This window comes from Macrobrachium nipponense, chromosome 30, assembly GCF_015104395.2.
Source record: "Macrobrachium nipponense isolate FS-2020 chromosome 30, ASM1510439v2, whole genome shotgun sequence".
Lineage (NCBI taxonomy): Eukaryota > Metazoa > Arthropoda > Malacostraca > Decapoda > Palaemonidae > Macrobrachium > Macrobrachium nipponense.
Window position 1 is genome coordinate 54,950,032 of NC_087218.1, and position 21,474 is coordinate 54,971,505.

The window sequence follows — 21,474 nt, forward strand, 5'->3', positions numbered from 1 at the left end:
GTTTTATACTATAAAATACTGTTTTAAGTTCAAGATGACTGTGATAAAAGTTTTGCTGGGCCGGTTTAGGCCCGAGGTCACGCAGGAGTCATTGAATTGCTGGTATAGGAGAAAATGTGATCGGGCGAGTTCGTACGCCTTGGACCACTCTCTAGACCTTGCCTATGGAGACAATCTGTGTCAGATATTTTCAGAAATTTTTAATGATTGCTACAACACATCCATTTGCGATTCCTTCAGTTGAGAAAACTGTAACAATAATCCTTTTAACAAGTTGGGGTCTGGAATGCAAAGAAATATGAAATTTTGGCTAAAGGCCGCACCCTGGGACCTACGAGGTGGTTCAACGTTGAAAGGAAAATTATTGCGAGTAGAAACATTTTCAAGGTGTAACTAGGAAAACCTGGTAGTTCCACTATGAAACAATGGTCAGGAGTGGGTAGAAAGTAAGATAGAAGAGAATATGAACGGAGGCAGGATAAAAGAAACTTAAGGGATTACAGTTAGGGTCCAAAGGGATGCTAAGAATCCAGAGAATGCCTATAATGCACTGTATGAGGGGTACTGACGTTATTTTAAATGTACTCAAACCTTAACAAACGTATCAACTTGTATTTCTGTTAATTTAGCACTCAAACTTTCGGGTACAAGGAAAACTGGCGGCTTAAAAATATTCCGCAACGTTACCTCCGAAACTTGGGTGATTTCCTCGGAGAAAATGACTTTCCCTGTGAAGGAGGAATAGAATTCTCCACTAGTTCCTGAATGGTACTAATGACGAACCAAAATAATTTCATTGATGACCTTATCGATATAAGATCCATCGCACAGCAGCTCTCACTCCAGACTGAAATATTTGGGACTTCTTTCCAATCCATTGCACAGTGGCTCACTCCAGACTGAAGTATTTGGGATTCCTTTCCAAGTTAAATTTGTAACTTGTAATTTAGAATGTTTAAGTGTCATATCAAAGTCCCCATGACCAACAAAAACCTCAAGTCTCATTTTAATCCACTTAAGGAAAGGGAATTACACTAACACTGCTTGACACTGGGTCTTCCCCCAAGAAGGTAATGGATTAATACAGGCCCCAAGAGCAATTTAAGCACCTAAGTGGCGTGGTTGATATCGTGTTGGCATCCCACCTTGGTGGTCGCTAGTTCGATCCTCGGCCATTCCATTGAGAGAGAGAGGTGTATTTCTGGTGATATTAGTTCACTCTCAACGTGGTTCGGAAGTCACATAAAGCCGTTAGTCCCGTTGCTGAATAACAACTGGTTTCAACGTAAAAACACCATACAAGCAAGCAAGCAATAGCAATTTAGATTGTATTCCTCAGCCTCTGCCATCTTGAGGATTCATTCAATTTCCTTCTTTCTTTATGCACAAAAACATTGTGATGAACATCAAAGAGGTCATACCTCCATTAGGATATGGTTCCTGACATTTATTTTGAGTGAGAAGTCGACATACCCATGCCTTAGTAACTATTGGTCTCTCAGTCCTGCCACCACCATGCTTACAAACAACTCTAGTAATCAGTGCTATGATATAGTTTCCTACCAAGAGTTGTATAATTTCTTTTATAAGTTTGGTATTATCTTATATGGCATTCCACATCAAAAATTCCTTTTTATAAAATCTCTTTGGTAAGGATATATCACTGTGCAGTTTCCATATACTAATTGTCTGGATCATGTACAAACTGATATCACACTAAGACTGCATACAAGAAAAACCAACACTGTAATGTGTAGTTACGGCATCTTCCGCTGCAAGTCACATCATCATTGTTGATCACCTTCCTAAGCTACTAGTTGCAACATACAAGTTAATCATCTATACATGTTGTAGAGGTAAGGTGTGTGTCAGTTAACGGTTGGAATTTGAATGTGTTTGTTTGTTTTTGTTTGTATGGTGCTTTTACGTTGCATGGAACCAGTGGTTATTCAGCAACGGGACCAATGGCTTTACCTGATTCCTGAACCACATCGAGAGTGAACTTCTATCACCAGAAACACGCATCTCACACTCCACAATGGAATGGCCGAGAATCGAACCCGCGACCATCGAGGTGGGACGCTAATACCATGCCAACCACGCCGCTGGGGCGCTTTGAATGTATTGTTCATAGGGTTTTTTCATACTACTTAAGATGTACACTGCCGTTACCGTCTGACCTGTGACTGTACGTAGTTTCATCTATGGACCTTCAGATAATACAGGATTTCCTTTCCATATCAGATGACTGATGTATACAGAGTTCCTACAGGACTCATTGTTTTACTATAATATTCCCAGGTAACAAAAGGCATATATAATTTACGAGAATGTTATGGCCTGAACATAAAGATAATAAAATTCTTCCCTCTAGACACCAATCATTAGCAAAAGGCCAAATCTCTGGAGATAAAATACCAACAAGTTTAGAAATTATTTGGATAATAAATGCATGTTCAAACTGGTCTTTATTTACAATCATACACACTTCATTCAACAAAACTTGACATCCTTGGATTCTCAGGAGAGTTTTGCACCATGACTGATCTGTCTTTTAACTAAAAGTACTCTGTAGATAATTAAAGTCCAGAACAAATGTGATAAACCCTTTCACTCTATATTCAACTTCCATAAATACAAAATGTTTCACACCTTACTTGAAGGGAACTGAATAGCAACCAGAATTTCACTTTTGAAAAAAGAACAGATCATTAAGAATTTAAACTCTCAGTACCACTCATCACCACCTTTCAGCACTTTGTTAAGTTCTTATCCTAAAGTGTAAAAAAAAGAAAAGAAAAAAAATAAAAAAGAATAAATATAACAAGAAAAATACAGGTACTGTTTCACACATGAAACTGTGCAAGTGATTATTTACACATGGAATGAAGATCATACAGACAAGATTTTTTTGTAAAAAAAGAAACATGATCAAAATTTGAGAACTGCGAATTCTCACTCATTCATTGTAAACGTTTTTACGTTAGATTCTCCCTTTATGGGGGTTCGACATAAAGCGAGTTCTTCCCCACCCTTGTGATTTCTGCCTCAACACCCAACAGGTTTCAGGTCTTCACCTATTAAGTCTTACTCAGTGGGCTGTGATATTTCTCTTCATGTGATGTACTATGAAACAGCACTCTTCATGAAATAAACTGAACTGTTCTCTCTCTTAGACGACAAAAAAGTATCTGGAAAAAGTGTTGTGTAACAACAGTGTAGTACAGGTTTCCTTAATACATAAAAGGTAGTCCTTTTCCTTTTCTTCCCAAAACAATATTAATTTGGATTTATATACGGCAGTTACATAAATCTAGTTAGATGTTAATACAAAATAACTGAGAAACTCAGTCAAACCCCTTTGATCCAATGACAAGTGACTCAATATCAAATAGCAATATATTATGCCAGGTGGAAAGATATTCATCTCTAATAATTAATGAAAGATTTTGTTGCTATTAATTCCTGAGCAACGTTAGGTAGCTGGCTGATACTTGTATAATCAAGAGTGGAAAATACAACCATAACAAAATTTTAGTGCAACTTAACAAGTTACCAGATTCCTAAAACACAATAATTTATCAATTAAATCTCTGTAAATAAAAAAATTCAGGTTACAAACAATATTACCTTGAAATCATTTCAACCAGTAATGATAACCTTATAAAGCACCATTCAAGAGAGAACAAAGGAACCATGCAGTGTAGCCTGGTATCTGAATACGGAAAATTTAGTTTACATGTACATAACCTGTTCACAAAACCATCCTTAGCACATGCATATGCATAAAAAATTATTATATGATCATACAGTAATTTCAGGATATTTTTAAAAATACACTGGACAACAAAATTAAGTATGAATAAATGCCTGACAATTTGTAACAGATCGAACACAACATCCCAAAATAGGTTATGGGCACAGTTTCAGTTACTACATACAAAGATCAACAAATTTTAAATCATAAATCACTGATCAATAAAGTACCAATGACACTCTTAGTTAAATAAATTTGAAATTAATATGAAGTATAATAAACTTACCACCAAAATGTCAACATCAAAGGTGATTGATTATTCTGTGGAACCTGTTTCCTACTAGTAAATAATGTTTCACTATAAAATCAATTAATAAAATATTATCAGGATGGTAAAAACTGAATAAAATTTGCTGTGACAAACATAGACCACTTGGACAACTAAACCCTGTCCAATTGTTACCAACTTAGGGAAAAAGACAAAAATGTAAGAAAATCAAGCTGTTAAGTACTTTGGTAGATCATTACTGTCGTAAAATTCATTTCCCAAGACCATTATTCCTATCTAAATTGTTTTTTTCTCGGGCATCTGCCTCCTAATGTTTTTTGCAATGAAAGTACAATTTGATAAGAAGAGAAAATTTTGAACATCACATTTGAGAGACATCAAATACCCATTTGCTTATTTTGGTCCAAACTGCACTGATTGACTGAATTGCTTCTCATAATTATGCACTTGCATGTGATTTGGAATAACAAAGATAATTTAACACGAGTAATTTTTACCTATGAAACAAAAATTGTATAAACAGTACCTTATTCAGAGAAAAATTAATTTACAATATCTTTGAACATATGAACAGAAGAGTTATATCCCTTATTTTCTATTACAAAAATATTACGCTTTACTGGTTCCTAATTTTTTTGATTCAATTTCATATATTAGTAACCGCCACATCTTGACAACAAAGACCTCAGCTTCGTCATCTAAAACCTGAAAAAGATAGAAAAATATGATCATTTATTACCAAATGAACAATGTTCTGAAATTCAAATGATGCCTTACACAAAATATACCAAATTTGTAACTAATTTGTATTTTTCATAACTAACAAACCTGAGGTCTTAACAGTTAAAGGCCCACCTCGAACCACCCCTCTAGCAGTCTAAACTGGGTTAGAAATATAACTGATGGGTCACAGGTAGCCGTGGGCATTCTGGGTATACATGCCCCGTGACCTGGTATAGATGCCATTAGTCCCTGGATCTCACAAGTGTAATTTTAATTCTACCGGTTTCCAGCTTGGCGCTAGTAAATCCTAATGTTAAGACCTCAGGTTTGTTAGTTATGAAAAATACAAATTAGTTACAAATTTGGTATTTGTTCATACACGAAACAAACCTTCGGTCTTAACATTAGGATAGACTTACTATTGGAGGGAGGTAAGTCTCTACAACTGACTGGGAGTTTGCCACCTTATCCATTTCCGAATATATAGGGAAATTCTAAGAGAATGGACAATGAACCTAGGACCAAAGATATAAGCGGATCTATTGGTTTCCTCCCACTGGGTGTAGATACCATTCTACTGTTTACTCTTGTCCCTTGCGACTGGATCCACCTTCACCCCTCTTTTCCTTATTATCCAGAGGGGTGTGTTGCTACTGAAAAGTATATCATCAGCTAAGATAGCTTCACAGTATGGCTGACCATCTCACCTGCATCTAGTCCGTTCCAGCACATGACGGTACTCTCCTTCATATTGCCCGTAGTTAAAGGAGTAGGAAGAAAGTAGTAAAGAAAAAAGACCAGTCATCCCATTCATTCTACTTTCATACCTTCATCTTAGACTAGACGCAAACTGACCCGCCAGGGGCACTGGATGAACTATATCACTTGTTGGGCCGCCACCACTGGACCCAAGGAAAAGGTGTCCAAGGATCTATGGGCAACATCTTTCAAATAAAATGAGGTGAAAGTTGTTTGGCGCTCCACACGCCAGCTTTCAGAATTTTATCCACAGACATGTTCTTCTTAAATGCCAGGGAAGCACTCACACCCCTGATGTCATGAGCTCTAGCTCCCACCTGGCTATCTGACCCTCTGTCTTCTGCAGTATAAGCATCTCTGATCGTCTCCCTTAGCCAAAATGATATTGTATTCTTGGACACATTCCTTCTTGTTCCGTCCTGTACTTACGAACAACCTCTGGCACCCCGGCCTGAGGTGCCTTGTTCTCTTTACGTACTCCCTTAGTGCCCTGACGGGGCACAGGAGCATTTCAGCTTTGTCGTTGTCTACAAAGTCTGCCAAGGAAGGTATGGTAAAGGAGTCGAATCTGCCGTCTACTATTGTTGGATTTTGGGTCTTTGCCACGAATTCTGGGACAAACTCACACACCATTGATCTCCAACCTCTCGAGTGCTTTATGAGATATGAGAGGCCATGTAGCTCCCCCACCCTTTTGGTTGAAGCCAGGCCAATAAGAAGACTGTTTTCAGGGTCAGGCTCCTATCCGTGGACTGCCTTAGTGGTTCGTAGGGGGGTTTTGTCAGACTACTCAGTACCTTGGTCAGATCCCAATCTGGGGCTTTTAGCTCCTTTGGTAGGCATGACTGTTCAAAGCTCCTCATCAGCATGGCCAACTCCCATGAAGACGATATGTCCACTCCTTTCATTCGTAAGACTGAAGGCTATGAGGCTAGCAGCCCTGTACCCCTTCACTGCAGATACAGACATATGTTTTTCTTTTTCTGTTCTGAGATATATCAGAAAGTCTGCTAACTGCTGAATAGTGGTACTGAGTGGAGACACGTTCCCTCTACGACACCAATCACAGTATGCTGACCACTTCCCTTGGTATACTGTCGCAGATGATTTTCTGATATTACCTGCCATCTGAGTTGCTGCTTTCTGCGAAAACCCTCGCTCTCGGAGGAGATACTTGACAGTCTCCACCCGTGAAGCGATAGGGACTTCACCGACTGGTGGTACCTCTCCACGTGAGGCTGACACAGAAGGTTTGCTCCATGGAGGTAACTCTCTTGGCACATCTACTAGGAGTTCCAGTAGGTCTGGAAACCACTCTGCTTTCGGCCATAACGGGGCTACCAGGGTCATCTTGAGGTTCTGAGACCGCATTACCCTGTTCAGAACCTGACGGATTAGACAAAATGGAGGAAATGCGTACACGTCCAGATTGTCCCAGGGGTGTTGTAGCGCATCTTCTGCTACTGCCTCTGCGTCCGGGACTACTGAACAATACACTTCCAACTTTTTTGTTGTACCTGGTTGCGAATAGGTCTATGATCGGTCCTTCCCACAACATGAGCATCCTGTCCACTACCTGTTGGTGTAGGGACCACTCCGTTCCCAGAATCTGATCCCTGCGGCTCAACTTGTCGGCCACTATGTTTCTTTTTCCCGGAATATACCTGGCCTTGATGTCTACCAGGTTCTCTATAGCCCACTGGTGAAGTTGAACTGTCATTACATGTAACTGCCGAGAAACTAGGCCTCCTTGCTTGTTTATATAAGCTACTACTGTGGTGTTGTCTGACATCAATACCACTGAGTGTCCCTTTACTCTCTCCCTGAATTCTTGTAGAGCCAGGAAAGCTGCTTTCAACTCCAGCACGTTTATATGGAGTTCTCTGTCCTTGCAACTCCATTTTGCTGACACCATCAACTCCTCCATATGGGCTCCCCAGCCTTCTAGTGACGCATCCGAGAACAGCAAGAGGTCTGGGGAGGATTGTTGAAGGGGGACACCCACTGTCAGATTGTCGTCGTCCACCCACCACAGCAAGTCTTTCCTCACTTCTGCCGACAAGGGAATTTGCTCGTACGGGTGATCTACTGTTGGTGACCAAAACTCCTTCATCCTCCATTGTAGGGACCGAAGGTGTAGCCTTCCTTGTGGTACTAGCTTCTCCAGGGAGGTTAGGATTCCCAGCACCACCTGCCACTGTCTTGCTGGCTGTGTCTGCTTTCCCAGAAAGGCATTCACCACTTGTTTTTGCATTTCTCTACTCTTTGGTCCTGTCGGGAATACTTTGGCTTGTGTTGTGTCTATCACCATTCCCAGATATTCCAAACGTTGACTTGGATCCAGCTGCGACTTCTGCTGATTCACCACAATACCTAGGCTGTGACAAAGCTGCAGGAGGGCTGCCCTGTCCCTGAGTAATTTTCTCCCTGGACTTTGCTATCACCAGCCAATCGTCCAGATATCTTATTAGCCTGATCCCCTGAGCATGCGCCCACGCCGACACGAGGGTGAACACTCTTGTAAAAACTTGAGATGTTGTCAATCCGAAGCACAGGACCTTGAACTCGAAAGCTTTCCCTGCAAGACTGAAGCGGAGAAATTTCCTTGAAGACTGATGGACTGGTATCTGAAAGTATGCGTCCTTTAGATCGACTGTCAGCATAAAGTCTCCGATTCTGACTGCTTGTAGAACCGTTTTCGGAGTTTCCATCTTGAAACTGGTTTTCCTTATAAACAGATTCAGCGTTGACAGGTCTATTACTGTCCTCCACTCCCCGTTGGCTTTGGGTACCAGGAAAATCCTGCTGTAGAAGCCTTTTGTCGGACTGCATACTTGTTGCACAGCTCCTTTTTCCATCATCTTCTTCACTTCGTCCTGCAGAATAGTGGCCTTCTGAGATTTGTGGGCATAAGTGACGTGGGGTAATGGTTGATCTGTCAGGGGCGGGGTTACCTCGAACGGAATCAAATACCCGATCCTGAGAACATCCACCACCCACTGCTCTGCCCCTAGTTCCTGCCACACCTTCCAGTGATTTGCCAGGCAACCCCCCACTGGTGTGGCCGAGTGATGGGAGGCGCCCATCCTATCTTCTTGAGCCTCTCCCTCTTCCCCTATTGCCCCTTCCTCTGTTGTTTCTATTGTGAAAGGGCCAATGAGTTATCCTCTTTGGGGAAGAGGGTCTTGTGACTCTATTAGGGATGCTATGTCTCACTGTCTTCTTTCGAGACATCTGCTGTTGTCTTCCCTCCAAAGGAATAGTTTGACTGTTAGAGGTTTTCCTAACTGCCTGTTGCACCAACCTATCGTTAGTGTCCATCCTTCTTCTATCTATCGCCTCTTCCAGTATGACCTCTGGCAACAGTAGTTGCGATTTCAAGATATCCCCATTCCTCATTAGCAGGATATTTGCCCAAACATTGGCACTTACGTTTGTCAGGTACGCAATCGCCTTGGACCCTGACTGTAGTAATCTAATGAACAATGGTTCATCCACTACTTTCCTTGTTGCTTCCGAGGATGCAATTTTCGCCACTGCTGTTGACCAAAGGTCTAACCAGGACGCAGCCTGAAAGACAGAAGAAGCTGTTGCTTCTAACGTAGCAGCCTCTTGGTACGTCATCGAGGGCACTCCATTTTAACCTGATCCAAGGTTAATCCAGGCCTTAACCTTACAACATTAGGGTTCATTTGTCTAGACAGCAAAGGGACCTTCGGTGTCGTATAATATTTCCTTTGCTTTATCATTGGAGGGGGAATAAATTTAAATGATCTATTAGATCTTAAGGAATTATCCCTCCCTGCAATCTTTGCGTTTACGTGTTGCAAGACCGATTCCGCATGACTCGAACAAGGCAACTCATACGACACCTTGGTATCCCTCTTTAGTCCAAACGCCATGTCAATTCCAGGAGGAAGCATACTGGCCGGTGTTTCTGTCTTCTCCGAAAGGCTATTGAATTGACGAATCAAATCAATAACCTCTGCATACGAGGCCAGAAAACTCTTGGTTTTCTCCTTCCTCCGGCTCTAGTGTACCACTCTCCGTCACGAGAGATGTTGTCTCGCCTCTATCTTCTGACAGACGGCCCGGAATTCCACGGCCGCCTGCCCCTACGGCCGCGGTCTCTTTGATCTTTGCTGGCCGCTGTTGGCTCGATCCCAGATAGTCAGCAGGGGAACGAGAACGTCTCGCTCTTTCTCTGCTCACGGATCTAGAGCGAGAATCTCGTCTAGATCTCCAAGATGAAGGCTCCCTTAAGACAGAGGTAAGTTCGTCTCTATTAGCATTGGCATCGTTTTCGAGCGTCGGCGAGCCCGGCCTCGGCTTCTATCCAGACGGACACTGCCTTCCACGAACGTATCCGCCGAGGTTACCAACTCTCTATTTTTCGTACTTTTAATAGGAGCGTTATCGTCCTTCGTACGTATTTTGAACGGCCTTACGGGCGAAACTGGGACCTGCATTCCATCCTCTGCTGCACCTTTCGCCGCCAACGTCGATTTTACCAGAGGTATCGCAGTTTTTGCGATCCGAACTGGCAACTCCGCCTCGGCCGCTAGCTCGCCGGCCGTCACCTCTCTCGCTTGTTCGGACTCTTGCGAACGGCTTCGTCTGCCAACCTTGTGCTTAATAGCCACTGATTTTCCGACCTTCTTGCTGACTTGAAAATGACAGTCTTGGTCCGAAGAAGAGGAAGAATTGATTCTTCTCCTCTTGGCCCGAGGATCCGCTAGGAACTCCCGAATCCTCCTCCAACGCTTGACTGGCGCTCGCCGTGACGTTATCGGACTTAGCGATGACGCCGAACTAGAGGAAGAAGACGAAGAAGGCGAATCACACTTTTTCTTTTTGTCTCTCTTATTCATTCTCTCCTCTATATCCTGTAATTTCTGCATTACAGTTTGCATTGACGGGTCAGAAGGCGTATTAGCGTCTGGGTGCAGCGAAAAGGCCGAGAATCGGTCTGTGACGTCATCACGCCTGCCATCTCAGAGTGTGACGTATGTTGTGACGTCATCCCTCTCGTAGGGAGAGACTGAGAGGTTTCTGCTGGCAACCGCACGTTTGCTGCCAAACTACCTCCCACGTTCTGCATCGCTGTAAATACTGAGTGGGATGGTGAAGCAGCGGCATTAATAATCCATAAATTGCAAGCCCGGGGGATGAGGAACATTCAGCGCTGCCGGACCCTGCTGGAACCGTGACGTCCCATATAATGCGCAAGCAGACCATCCAAGGTTGGTACGCCTGGTAGGCCTAGCGCTGACCACGTACCATCTAACCTATGCGCTTGAGTAGCAGGAGCCTGGAACAAAGATGGCGGATCTCCCCCTCTACTTGCTGGGAACAAAGGAGAGTGCAAATTATTCATAAAATTACCCAAGGCCCCTCCTGACGTTTCCGATACAGAACCGCTAGGAGAAACCGAAGGGTTATGAGACAATTCAAAAGCAGGTGGAGAAACATATGGAGCAGCCTGGTTTATTACCGATACAAAAGAAGCCGGTAAGGTTTGGTCATCCAAAGATGGCGTCACCCCCTTTCTTTTGTATTGGCTTTTCCCATAGAACTTCTTCCACTGTTCCACCGACCAACCGCGACAAACAGAACACGGATTAGTAACCGTACATACGTTTTCCCTGCACCTACTACACGTTGGATGAGGATCCGTCGACACCGAAGTTAGGAACCTAGAACAAGGGAAGCCACTGACTCCTGGGCATTTCCTTTGTCTCCTCTTCGAAGCGGTAGACGATCCCGATGTTGAGGCAAAATTCTCCATCATACCACGTATACACTCTTACCACACACTGATCACACTTGGAGAAAGAAAAGGAATGAAAAATAAAAAATGAAATGGATAAAGAACGGGCAAACTGAAAAACCGGCTTTAAATGAGATAGACAGTAACACGTCTTATCTTAAAGGCGGTAGGAAAATAACTGATGGGTCACAGGTAGCCGTGGGCATTCTGGGTATACATGCCCCGTGACCTGGTATAGATGCCATTAGTCCCTGGATCTCACAAGTGTAATTTTAATTCTACCGGTTTCCAGCTTGGCGCTAGTAAATCCTAATGTTAAGACCGAAGGTTTGTTTCGTGTATGAACAAATTCAGGTTTGTTCTCTAACATTTCTTGGTTACACAACTAAAAGAATATTTCACTAAATTTACTGGCAAGCAACAAAAAAGGGAACCAAAAAGTCATATAGATTGGCAAGACACACCCCTTTACTAGGCGCCTAACTTTGAAAATGTAGAGTAGTTTAACAGGTCTGACAGATAAATCTGTAGATGAGGTTATAGAATAATGAAGAACTCGGATAAACAAATGCAACTAACCAGCTTTTATAAACATTGCAATATGATATTGTTATGATACAATAAAGTTTCATACATACTTACCTGGCAGATATATACATAGCTATCGAATCGTCGTCCCCGACAGAAATTCAAATTTCGCGGCACTCGCTACAGGTAGGTCAGGTGATCTACCGCCCTGCTCTGGGTGGCAGGACTAGGAACCATTCCCGTTTTCTAATCAGATTCTCTCTTCCACCTGTCTCCTGCGGGGAGGCTGGGTGGGTCTTCAATCGTATATATCTGCCAGGTAAGTATGTATGAAACTTTATTGTATCATAACAATATCATTTTCATACATTCAACTTACCTGTCAGATATATACATAGCTGATTGACACCCTTTGGTGGAGGGCAAGAGACAGCTAACTTACTGACTAGACAGGTAAACAACATATGTTGTAGGTATAAATAAACCTTGGTTCCTACCTTATTAGATGGAAGACTTCGTGGCTACTGCCCAGGAGTCTGCTTCACCTCAAGAGCCTTAGCGAGATAGTGATCTGTGGCCAAGAGTTCTTGCTGGTCTGTCGATGGGGTCTTATCCACTTACTCGGCAGAGCCTAACTGGCATTTGTCAAGGGGTGCTAATCCGCTTATATGACAACATGCCTTCTTTAAGGAGCACACAACCGATCCCGATCACCCGATCCTAACCCGTGTTAGTTCTAAGATTGTTAAGAGTCATCCCCAAACTCTTAGCAAACAACCACAAACTCGAAAATCATACATACAAAATCAAACAACAATTTTGTACCCCTCTAATAGTCAGCTGTCACTCGATTTCCTAATGAAGAGAAGTGAAGGCCGCCAGTGCGACATCTGACACTCCCATGCACAGGAAACACAAGAACACATCCGACAAGAGGGTTACATACACATATTTAAGGATCGGTGCTCTCTCCTTTACCCAGAACCGTCTGTGCGGACACAAACGGACCTAAAGAAAAACATTTCTCATACGTTACTCGCACATCTTTTAAATAATGAGATGCAAATACAGTAAGTCCTCGGGTTACGCTGGTCTCGACTTACGATGTTTCGTGGTTACGAACGCGCCCCCATAAAAATATAAAAAATAATATTTTGCGTCGTTCCGTCTTACGCGGTTTAGCGTCGTAAGCAACGTAAACAAACGCGAACTAGTTCCGGGCGCAAGGCGGAAGAATACGCTTTGTGGGGGAGAGGACGGCGTCGCTTCGCTACGCTCATTCCTCGCCCATACGCCATTTTGGTTGTTTACACTGCCTCTCTCTCCCTCGTGTTGTATCGTTTTTGTAACTTTTTGCTCTTTGTTATGGCTCCCAAGCGCAAGGCGGACTCTTCTGATGGTAGTGCATCGAAGAAAAGAAAGGCCATCACCATGGAAATTAAAGTGGACATTATAAAGCGATCTGAGAAGGGAGAAACGCCAACAAACATTGGCCGCTCGCTTGGCCTTAGCCGTTCGACCGTTGCTACCATTATCAAAGATAAAGAGCGCATCGTTGAACATGTGAAAGGATCTGCTCCTATGAAAGCGACAGTGATAACTAAGCAGCGTAGTGGTCTAATAATTGAAATGGAAAGGTTATTGGTGCCTTTGTGGTTTTGGTTGGAAGGAAACCCAAAAATCAAACGGCGTATCCCAGTCAGCCTTATGGTGATTCAGGAGAAGGCGAAAAGATTGTTTGAAGCGTTGAAAAAAGAAAAGGGGGAGGGAAGTGAAAGTGAAGAGTTTGTGGCTAGTAGGGGTTGGTTTATGCGATTTAAGGCTCGGGCCAATTACCATAACCTTAAATTGCAAGGTGAAGCTGCTAGTGGGGATGAGAAAGCAGCGAGTTGAATTCCTAAAGCGTTGTCTGAGATAATTAAGGAGGGGGGTTATTCTGCTCAGCAGTGTTTAACGTAGACGAGACAGGTTTGTTTTGGAAACGTATGCCTAACCGCACTTACATCGCCAAGGAGGAGAAGGTCCAGTCAACCCGGTCATAAAGCCAGCAAGGAGAGGCTAACTTTACTTCTTGGGGGTAATGCTGCTGGCGACTTCAAACTGAAGCCCTTGTTGGTGTATCAGGCTGAAAATCCAAGGGCACTCAAGGGCATTTGGAAGGGTCAACTACCAGTAATTTGGAAGTCCAACAAGAAGGCATGGGTGACACTTGCAGTGTTTTGAGGACTGGTTCGTAAACCATTTTGTTCCAAGTGTGGAGCGGTATTGCGCCTCCAAGGGTATCCCCTTTAAGGTGTTGCTAGTGCTGGACAATGCCCCTGGACACCCTGCCCAGCTGGGAGACTTCAAACCCTAATGTCAAGGTGGTTTACCTTCCACCTAATACCACGGCCCTTTTACAGCCTATGGACCAAGGAGTGATTGCTTCGTTCAAGGCCTACTACCTACGAAGGTACAATTGCTATGGCTTTACAGGCAACTGAAACCAAGAAGGACTTGACTCTGAAGGACTTTTGGAAATCCTACAACATCCTTGATGCTGTAAAGAACATTGCTAATTCCTGGGAGGAGGTTAAGCAAACAAACATGAATGGTGTCTGGAAGAAAATTTGTCCTCAATTTGTGAATGATTTCCATGGGTTTGAGGACACAGTTCAGCTAGTTGTCAAGAACGTTGTTTGGCCCTGAGTAAGGAAATCAATTTGGAGATGGAGGTTGATGATGTTACAGAGCTGCTGGAGTCTCATGGCAAGGAGTTATCTGCTGAGGACCTGTAACAACTGGAGAAGCAGATGATAGAGGAAGAAGAAGCAGCACCCACCCCAGAGCCTAAGGCTTTCACAAGGCAGGACTTGATAAGAGGTTTTGCAGAGTTGCAGCAAGCGTTGTCAACTTTTGAGGCTCAGGATCCCAACTTGGACAGGTTCACTAGGGTTTCCAGAGGCGTCATGGATTTGATGCAGTGTTACAAGGAGATCTTGGATGAAAAGAGGTCGCTCTCTGTTCAGACTAACCTGGAGCAGTATTTTTAAGAAGGTAGAGAGGCCTGCAGGAGATCCTGTACCCTCTACATCAGCTGCCTCTGTAATCCAGACTCGCCTGCCCCACAATCTCCAGCACCTTCTGAATGTTCTGCTACCCAGACTCACCACCTGCCCCAGTATCTCCAGCCACACCTTCTGTAGGTTCTGCCTCACCTAAAGACTCACCTGCTCCAAGCATCTCCAGTAGTATGTTCTGCCTCACCTCACCTCAAGAATCATCTGCCTCAGTCATCTCAGCACTCAGTTCTGGAGGTTCTTTTTCTCTTCACTAACCTCCCCCAGTCTCTCCAGCACCGCAGCTCCTCTCCAGTGTGCAAGCCAATCAAACTAATAAAGGTAAGGAATTGTTCTCTCGTTGTTATTGATAGGTATTTACATTAAATCATGTGGTATTTTTCAATGTTCCGACTTACGCTGAAAATCGTGTTACGACGCATCGTAAGAACGGATCAACGTCGTAACTCGAGGACCCCCTGTACTGAGTTGCATCTCCAATAGGTTGCGTCCAAAATATCTTTAAGTGACAATTTTAAAAAAATTTTTTGTTTTTTTTCTCTGGAACGCAATTGATGTCGCGATTGCCCTTACATCATGAGCTCTTTTACTCTTAATAGATTAAAAGAGTCATCTGGGCAGTTCTTATGAGCCTCGGTAATTACACTTCTAACAAAGAAGGCCAAAGCATTTTTAGACATAGGTCTCTTGGGGTCTTTCACCGAGCACCATAGACCATGTTGTGAGCCTCCCAACCGCTTCTTTTCTGTCCAGATAGAATTTCAGTGCTCTAACTGGACAAAGTGATCTTTCTATTTTCTCTGCTACTAGGCTAGTAAGTCCTTTTACCTCGAAACTCCTAGGCCAGGGATTCGAAGGGTTCTCGTTTTTGGCAAGAAAAAGTCTGGAATGAACAAATCGCAGAATCTTCTTTGAAGCCAACTCGTGACTCAAGGGCGTGCAACTCGCTGACCCTTTTAGCCGTAGCCAGAGATAGCAGAAATATACACTTTCTAGTGATATCCCGAATGAAGCCGTATGAGGTGGTTCGAACTTTCCGAGGACAGAAATTTCAGAACCACATCTAAGTTCCAGCTCGGAATCCTAGGCTCTACTGACTTCGACGTTTCAAAGGAGCGGATGAGATCGTGCAAATCTTTATTATTCGTCAAGTCTAAGCCCCTGTTTCTAAAGACTGACGAAAGCATACTTCTGTATCCTTTAATTGTTGGTACAGAGAGATGTGACTTTTCCCTCAGGAAAAGAAGGAAATCCGCAATTTCGGTTACAGAGGTATTGGAAGAGGACAGCTTCTTCGACCTGCAATAGTTTCTGAAAACTTCCCACTTCGATTGGTACACTTGCCTAGTAGATGATCTGCGGGCTCTAGCAATTGCGCTTGCCGCCTTGCGAGAAAACCCTCTCGCTCTGACAAGTCTTTCGATAGTCGAAAGGCAGTCAGAGCAAGAGCGGGTAGATTTTGATGGTATCTCGAAGTGGGGTTGTTTGAGCAGATCTGTCCTGTTTGGAAGAGATCTGGGGAAGTCCACTGTCCACTCCATCACCTCCGTGAACCAAATTCGGGATGGCCAATATGGGGCTATCAGAGTCATTCTGGTTCCCTTCGAGGCCACAAACTTTCTGACTACTTCCCCCAGAATCTTGAATGGGGGAAAAACGTACACGTCTAGCCCTGACCAGTCCAGGAGAAAGGCGTCTATTGCATAAGCCCTGGGATCTTCTACCAGGGCGCAAAATGTATCTATCCTTTTGGAGAGAACGTGGCGAATAGATCTATCTGCGTTTCCCCCAAAGATACCAAAGGGTCTGACAGACTTCCGAGTGGGGGGTCCATTCTGTAGGAAGGACCTGGAACCTCCTGCTCAGTCTGTCCGCTCTCACGTTCCTCTCCCCTTGAACAAATCTCGTTAGAAGAACCACGTTCCTTTGATTTGCCCAAATCAGCAGATCTCTTGCCAGTTCGTATAGGGCGAGAGAGTGAGTTCCTCCTTGTTTCTTGACATAAGCCAGAGCGGTCGTATTGTTGGAGTTTATCTGTATTACTTTGTCTTTGACTATCTGCTCGAAGCTCCTTAGCGCGAGGTGAATCGCAAAGAGCTCCTTGCAATTTATGTGCCATGACACCTGCTCTTCCGACCAGGTGCCTGACACTTCTTTGGACCCTAAAGTCGCACCCCAACCTGTCTCCGACGCGTCTGAGAACAATGTCAGGTTTGGGTTCCGAACTTCTAAGGATACTCCTTTGTTCTCTTCTGAGGGGGTCAACCACCACCTTAATTGTTGCTTTACTTCTAATGAGATTGGAAACGTGTCCGAGAGCTGTCCTGTCTTCCAACTCCAACTGCTTCTCATGAAGAACTGAAGCGGACGGAGATGTAGTCTCCCTAGAGGAAAGAACTGTTCGAGCGAGGAAAGGGTCCCCAGAAGGCTCAACCATTCCCTCGCTGAAGTACGCTCTTTCTCTAAGAAGTTCAATACTGTGGCACAGCCTTTCCTTACTCTCTCTTGAGAAGGAAATACTCGAAAACCCCGAGAATCCATCTGAATCCCCAGATAGACTACGTTCTGGCTGGGGACCATCTGAGATTTCTCGAGGTTCACGATTAATCCTAATGTCTTTGTCAATTCCAGGATTGTTGACAGGTCCTCCAGACACTGCTTTTGAGACCTGGCCCTGATGAGCCAGTCGTCCAGGTATAGGGAGACGTTTATCCCTTTCATGTGAAGGTGTTTTGACACATTTTTCATCAAGTCTGTAAAGACTTGGGGAGCCGTAGAAAGGCCGAAACACAGGGCCCTGAACTGATAGATCCTTCCCTCGAACATGAAACGAAGGTACTTCCTCGACGAATGGTGAATCGGGACGTGGAAATATGCGTCTTGAAGATCTAGGGACTCCATCCAATCTCCTTGACGGAGAGCTGCAAGTACTGAGGCAGACGTTTCCATGCTGAACTTCTGTTGTTGTACGAATTTGTTCAGCGAACTTACATCCAGTACCGGTCTCCATCCCCCCGAGGCTTTCGCTACGAGAAACAAGCGATTGTAAAACCCCGGGGAGCTTTGATCCAGTACCAGCTCTAGTGCTCTTTTGTCCCACATCTGTTCCACCATTTGACGAGAGTATCCATCAGAACAGGGTCCCTGTATCTGGCTGACAGTTCCCTCGGTGATGTTGTCAAGGGGGGCCTGTCCTTGAATGGGATATAATAACCCTTCTTGATTATTGACACCGACCAAGGATCGGATCCTATGTCTTCCCATGCTCCCGCAAAGAATTGTAACCTGGCTCCTACAGGTGTCTGGAGGAAAGATTTCTCATTTTCCCTTCTTAAAGGGACGGAAGGCAGATCTTCCCCTTTTTTCCGTTGACTTTCTTCTGACGATGGATCTAGCCTGAGGGCCTCCTCGAAAGGGCTGCTGTTGTTGAGCTGGCCTAGAGGCTTTCTTTTCCTCACTAGCCACAGGTCTATTTTTCCTTGAGGATTGCCTTAAAAGATCTTGAGAGGCTTTCTCAGTTAGCGAATGGGCAATGTCTCTCACCAACTGAGAAGGAAATAAATGTTCAGAGAGAGCGCTACAGCAAAGCGGATCTCTGCGAAGGCGAGACGGCCTTAGTGAGAAAGGCACTATGAACCGCTCTCTCTTCTTTAGTATTCCCGCACCGAAGAGGGAGCACACTTCCGCTGATCCATCTTGAACCGCCTTATCGATGCATGTAAGGATGCTATGTAAGGTTTCAGGGCTTAGTTGTTCTTTTTCATGGGACTTCTTAGCAATAACCCCAAGGGACCAATCTAGGAAGTTAAATACTTCTAAGGTATGAAAAAGTCCCTTGAGGAGATGGTCCATTTCCGAAAGACCCCATGTTGCTTTCGCTGAATTTAAGGCATGTCTCCTCGACGAGTCTACGAGACTGGAGAAGTCCGATTCAGCTGAAACGGGCAGAGACAATCCCATATTTTCCCCCCCCGTTTTCGTACCATATGCCTCTCCTACCTTAGTTTAGCGGAGGCATGCAAAAGATCGTCCTTCCTAACTCCTTCTTTGTCTTGATCCAGGAGTCAAGAGATTGTAAGGCCCTATTCATGGATATGGCCGGCTTCATTTTCAGGAAAGATGAAGACTTGTGCGCCTTCGTACTTGAAAATAGAGCGCGCGGAGAAGGAGGAGCGCCTGGAGTCAATGCATCTCCATATTCTTCTAAGAGAAGAGCAGAAAGAACTTTGTAATTCGAAAGCCCTTCTCTGTTAGTAACTTCGTCCTCCGAGACGTCATCTAAATTAATAGGCTCGGAAGGAGAAGGCTCCCTTCCCTCCTCTGTCTCCTCTCTTGATTTCTTCCTTTCCGAAGAAGAAGCACTTCTATTAGGAGAGGGGCTAGGAGTAACTCTCTCCTTACGTTTATCATTAGGCGAGTCACGTATCACTGTTTTACGCCTGTTAGACTCCTGTCGGATATCAAGCTCTTCATGAGGAGAATGCGCCTGGCGTTTAGCAGGAGTATCTCGCTGAGAATACTCCTGGAGCCTGGTAGGAGTATCCTGTTTGGAATACTCCTGGCGCCTGACAGTCGTAACACTCTTCGAATACTCCTGCCGTCTGGTAGGCGCATCTCGCTCCAAATACTCCTGGCGCCTGTTAGGAGTATTAAGCTCAGAATACTCCTGGCGCTTGGTAGGCGCATCGCGCTTCGAATACTCCTGGCGCCTGGTAGGAGTAAAAAGTCTAGAATACTCCTGGCGCCTGGGAGGAGTATCGAGGTCAAGAGTACTCAAGGCGCCTGGCAGGAGTATCTCTTTCCGAATACTCCTGACCTATGGAAGGCGCATCTAGTTCCGAATACTCCTGTGGCTTGGTAGGAGTATCGCTCATGGAATGCGCCTTTCGAATGGCAAGTATATTGCGCTTAGCGGGCGCTTTACTCCTATCAGGAGTTCTCTCTTCTCCAGTTGGCTCTTGTTGCTTGGATGAAGATCTGGGCCTAGAACGATCTACAGTAAATTCAGGCTCTTTGCGCCTACTTGGCGCCAGACGCTTGGCAGGAGTTACTTCCTTTCTCACGTCTCGCCTGCCTAACGCACCGCTCCCCCCAGAGATGGCCGCCTGTGCGACAACTCCCCTGGAGGGTTCGTCGCGTCCGACAGGAGATCGGTATTTGGAACTCTTAATCGGAAGCCTGTCATCCTTTTTACGAGTAGGCTCTTTAGAAAGTACTCCTACCAAAGACGCTAATTGCTCCTGCACATTCATCAAAATTTTCCTGGTCGAAGGCTCATTCGAATCAGGAGAAGGAGATCTGGAAGGCGCTCGAGAGTCTTTTACATTCCAAGGATCTAACTCCTTTCTAGCTTTCTTGATTACCGAAGGCGCATCCTCTTCAGAGAAAAGCTCGGGGCTAGAATTGAGCTCAGGTTCTTTCCAATTCCTTTTCAGCGGACGTGAAAGCTTCGATTCCTTCCATCCTCTTCTCGGAGAAGGCGAACTAGATGATGAAAAGCACTCACGAAGGACGCTTTTCCTATAGCTGTCCCTGGCAGTCTGAGATGTATAAGATTCTGCGAAGGGACGCCTGATCGTTGGGGATTCTCCACGACCCCCGTAAGGCTTTCGACTTTCCTTGCTCCTCTGGGGCCCCAGAGGGAGCTTGGAAGAGGTCTAGGCCTGGGAGCGTCGCAGAGACGACCAGACGGCCCCTCCACTACACTGGGGACACTAACATCACTCGAGAAACCACATTCACTTCTCTTACCTTCCAATGCTTCCATTTTTTCTTGCATTTTTTGAAGGGAAGCTCTGAGTTCCGCTATTTCTGAGGCGGAATCAGAGGGATTAACTTGTGAATGGGCTGAAATAGAATGGGCATAATTATGAGAAGAAGAAGAAGCTACAGAACTACTAGACATTTTCCGGCTTTTGTAAGCCGCCTTCCTCTCTCTATCTTTCTCTAACTTCTTCAAGTAAGAAGTCAGGTTCTTCCATTCTTGCGCACTCAATCTCTCACACTCGTTACACGTATTCTCAATTGAGCATTTAACCCTTCTACAACCACTGCATGTAGTGTGAGGATCTACCGAAGCTTTCGGAATCCTCACCTTACAGCCCTCATTCACACACACTCTGAAGCTAACACTAGAATCAGACATATTCACGAAAATCCAAAGCGAAGTCCAAAAAAACAGTCCACGATAGCGAATGCCAAACAACGATCCAAGTACGTCACCAAAAATCAGTCGAAAGATGATCAAAAGCGTTGTGAAAAAAGAATTCCAGTCAGGAGGAAGTAACAACAATGTTGATACTACCGGCGAGAGAGAGAATCTGATTAGAAAACGGGAATGGTTCCTAGTCCTGCCACCCAGAGCAGGGCGGTAGATCACCTGACCTACCTGTAGCGAGTGCCACGAAATTTGAATTTCTGTCAGGGACAACGGAGTCGATAGCTATGTATATATCTGACAGGTAAGTTGAATGTATGAAAACTAATATTTAAAAACTCTACACTACTTTGTTAAAAATAGGACAAATATTTAATCAATTTGTATTTTTCATAGCTAACAAACCTCAGGTCTAAACAAGATGATAAATCT

At 44.4% G+C, this 21,474-nt stretch overlaps 1 protein-coding gene across 6 annotated transcripts in view; it reads right to left on the minus strand.

The window, feature by feature from the left end:
• Nucleotides 1-2,455: 2,455 nt before the first annotated feature.
• LOC135202535 (RNA-binding protein 25-like) overlaps nt 2,456-21,474 on the minus strand; it is a 74,120-nt gene continuing 55,101 nt past the window's right edge. For all 6 annotated transcript variants that reach the window (XM_064232005.1, XM_064232002.1, XM_064232000.1 and 3 more), the window contains one exon: nt 2,456-4,751. In XM_064232005.1, coding sequence (XP_064088075.1) covers nt 4,656-4,751 — 96 coding nt within the window. In that variant the 3' untranslated portion in view covers nt 2,456-4,655. The remainder of the gene's footprint in view (nt 4,752-21,474) is intronic.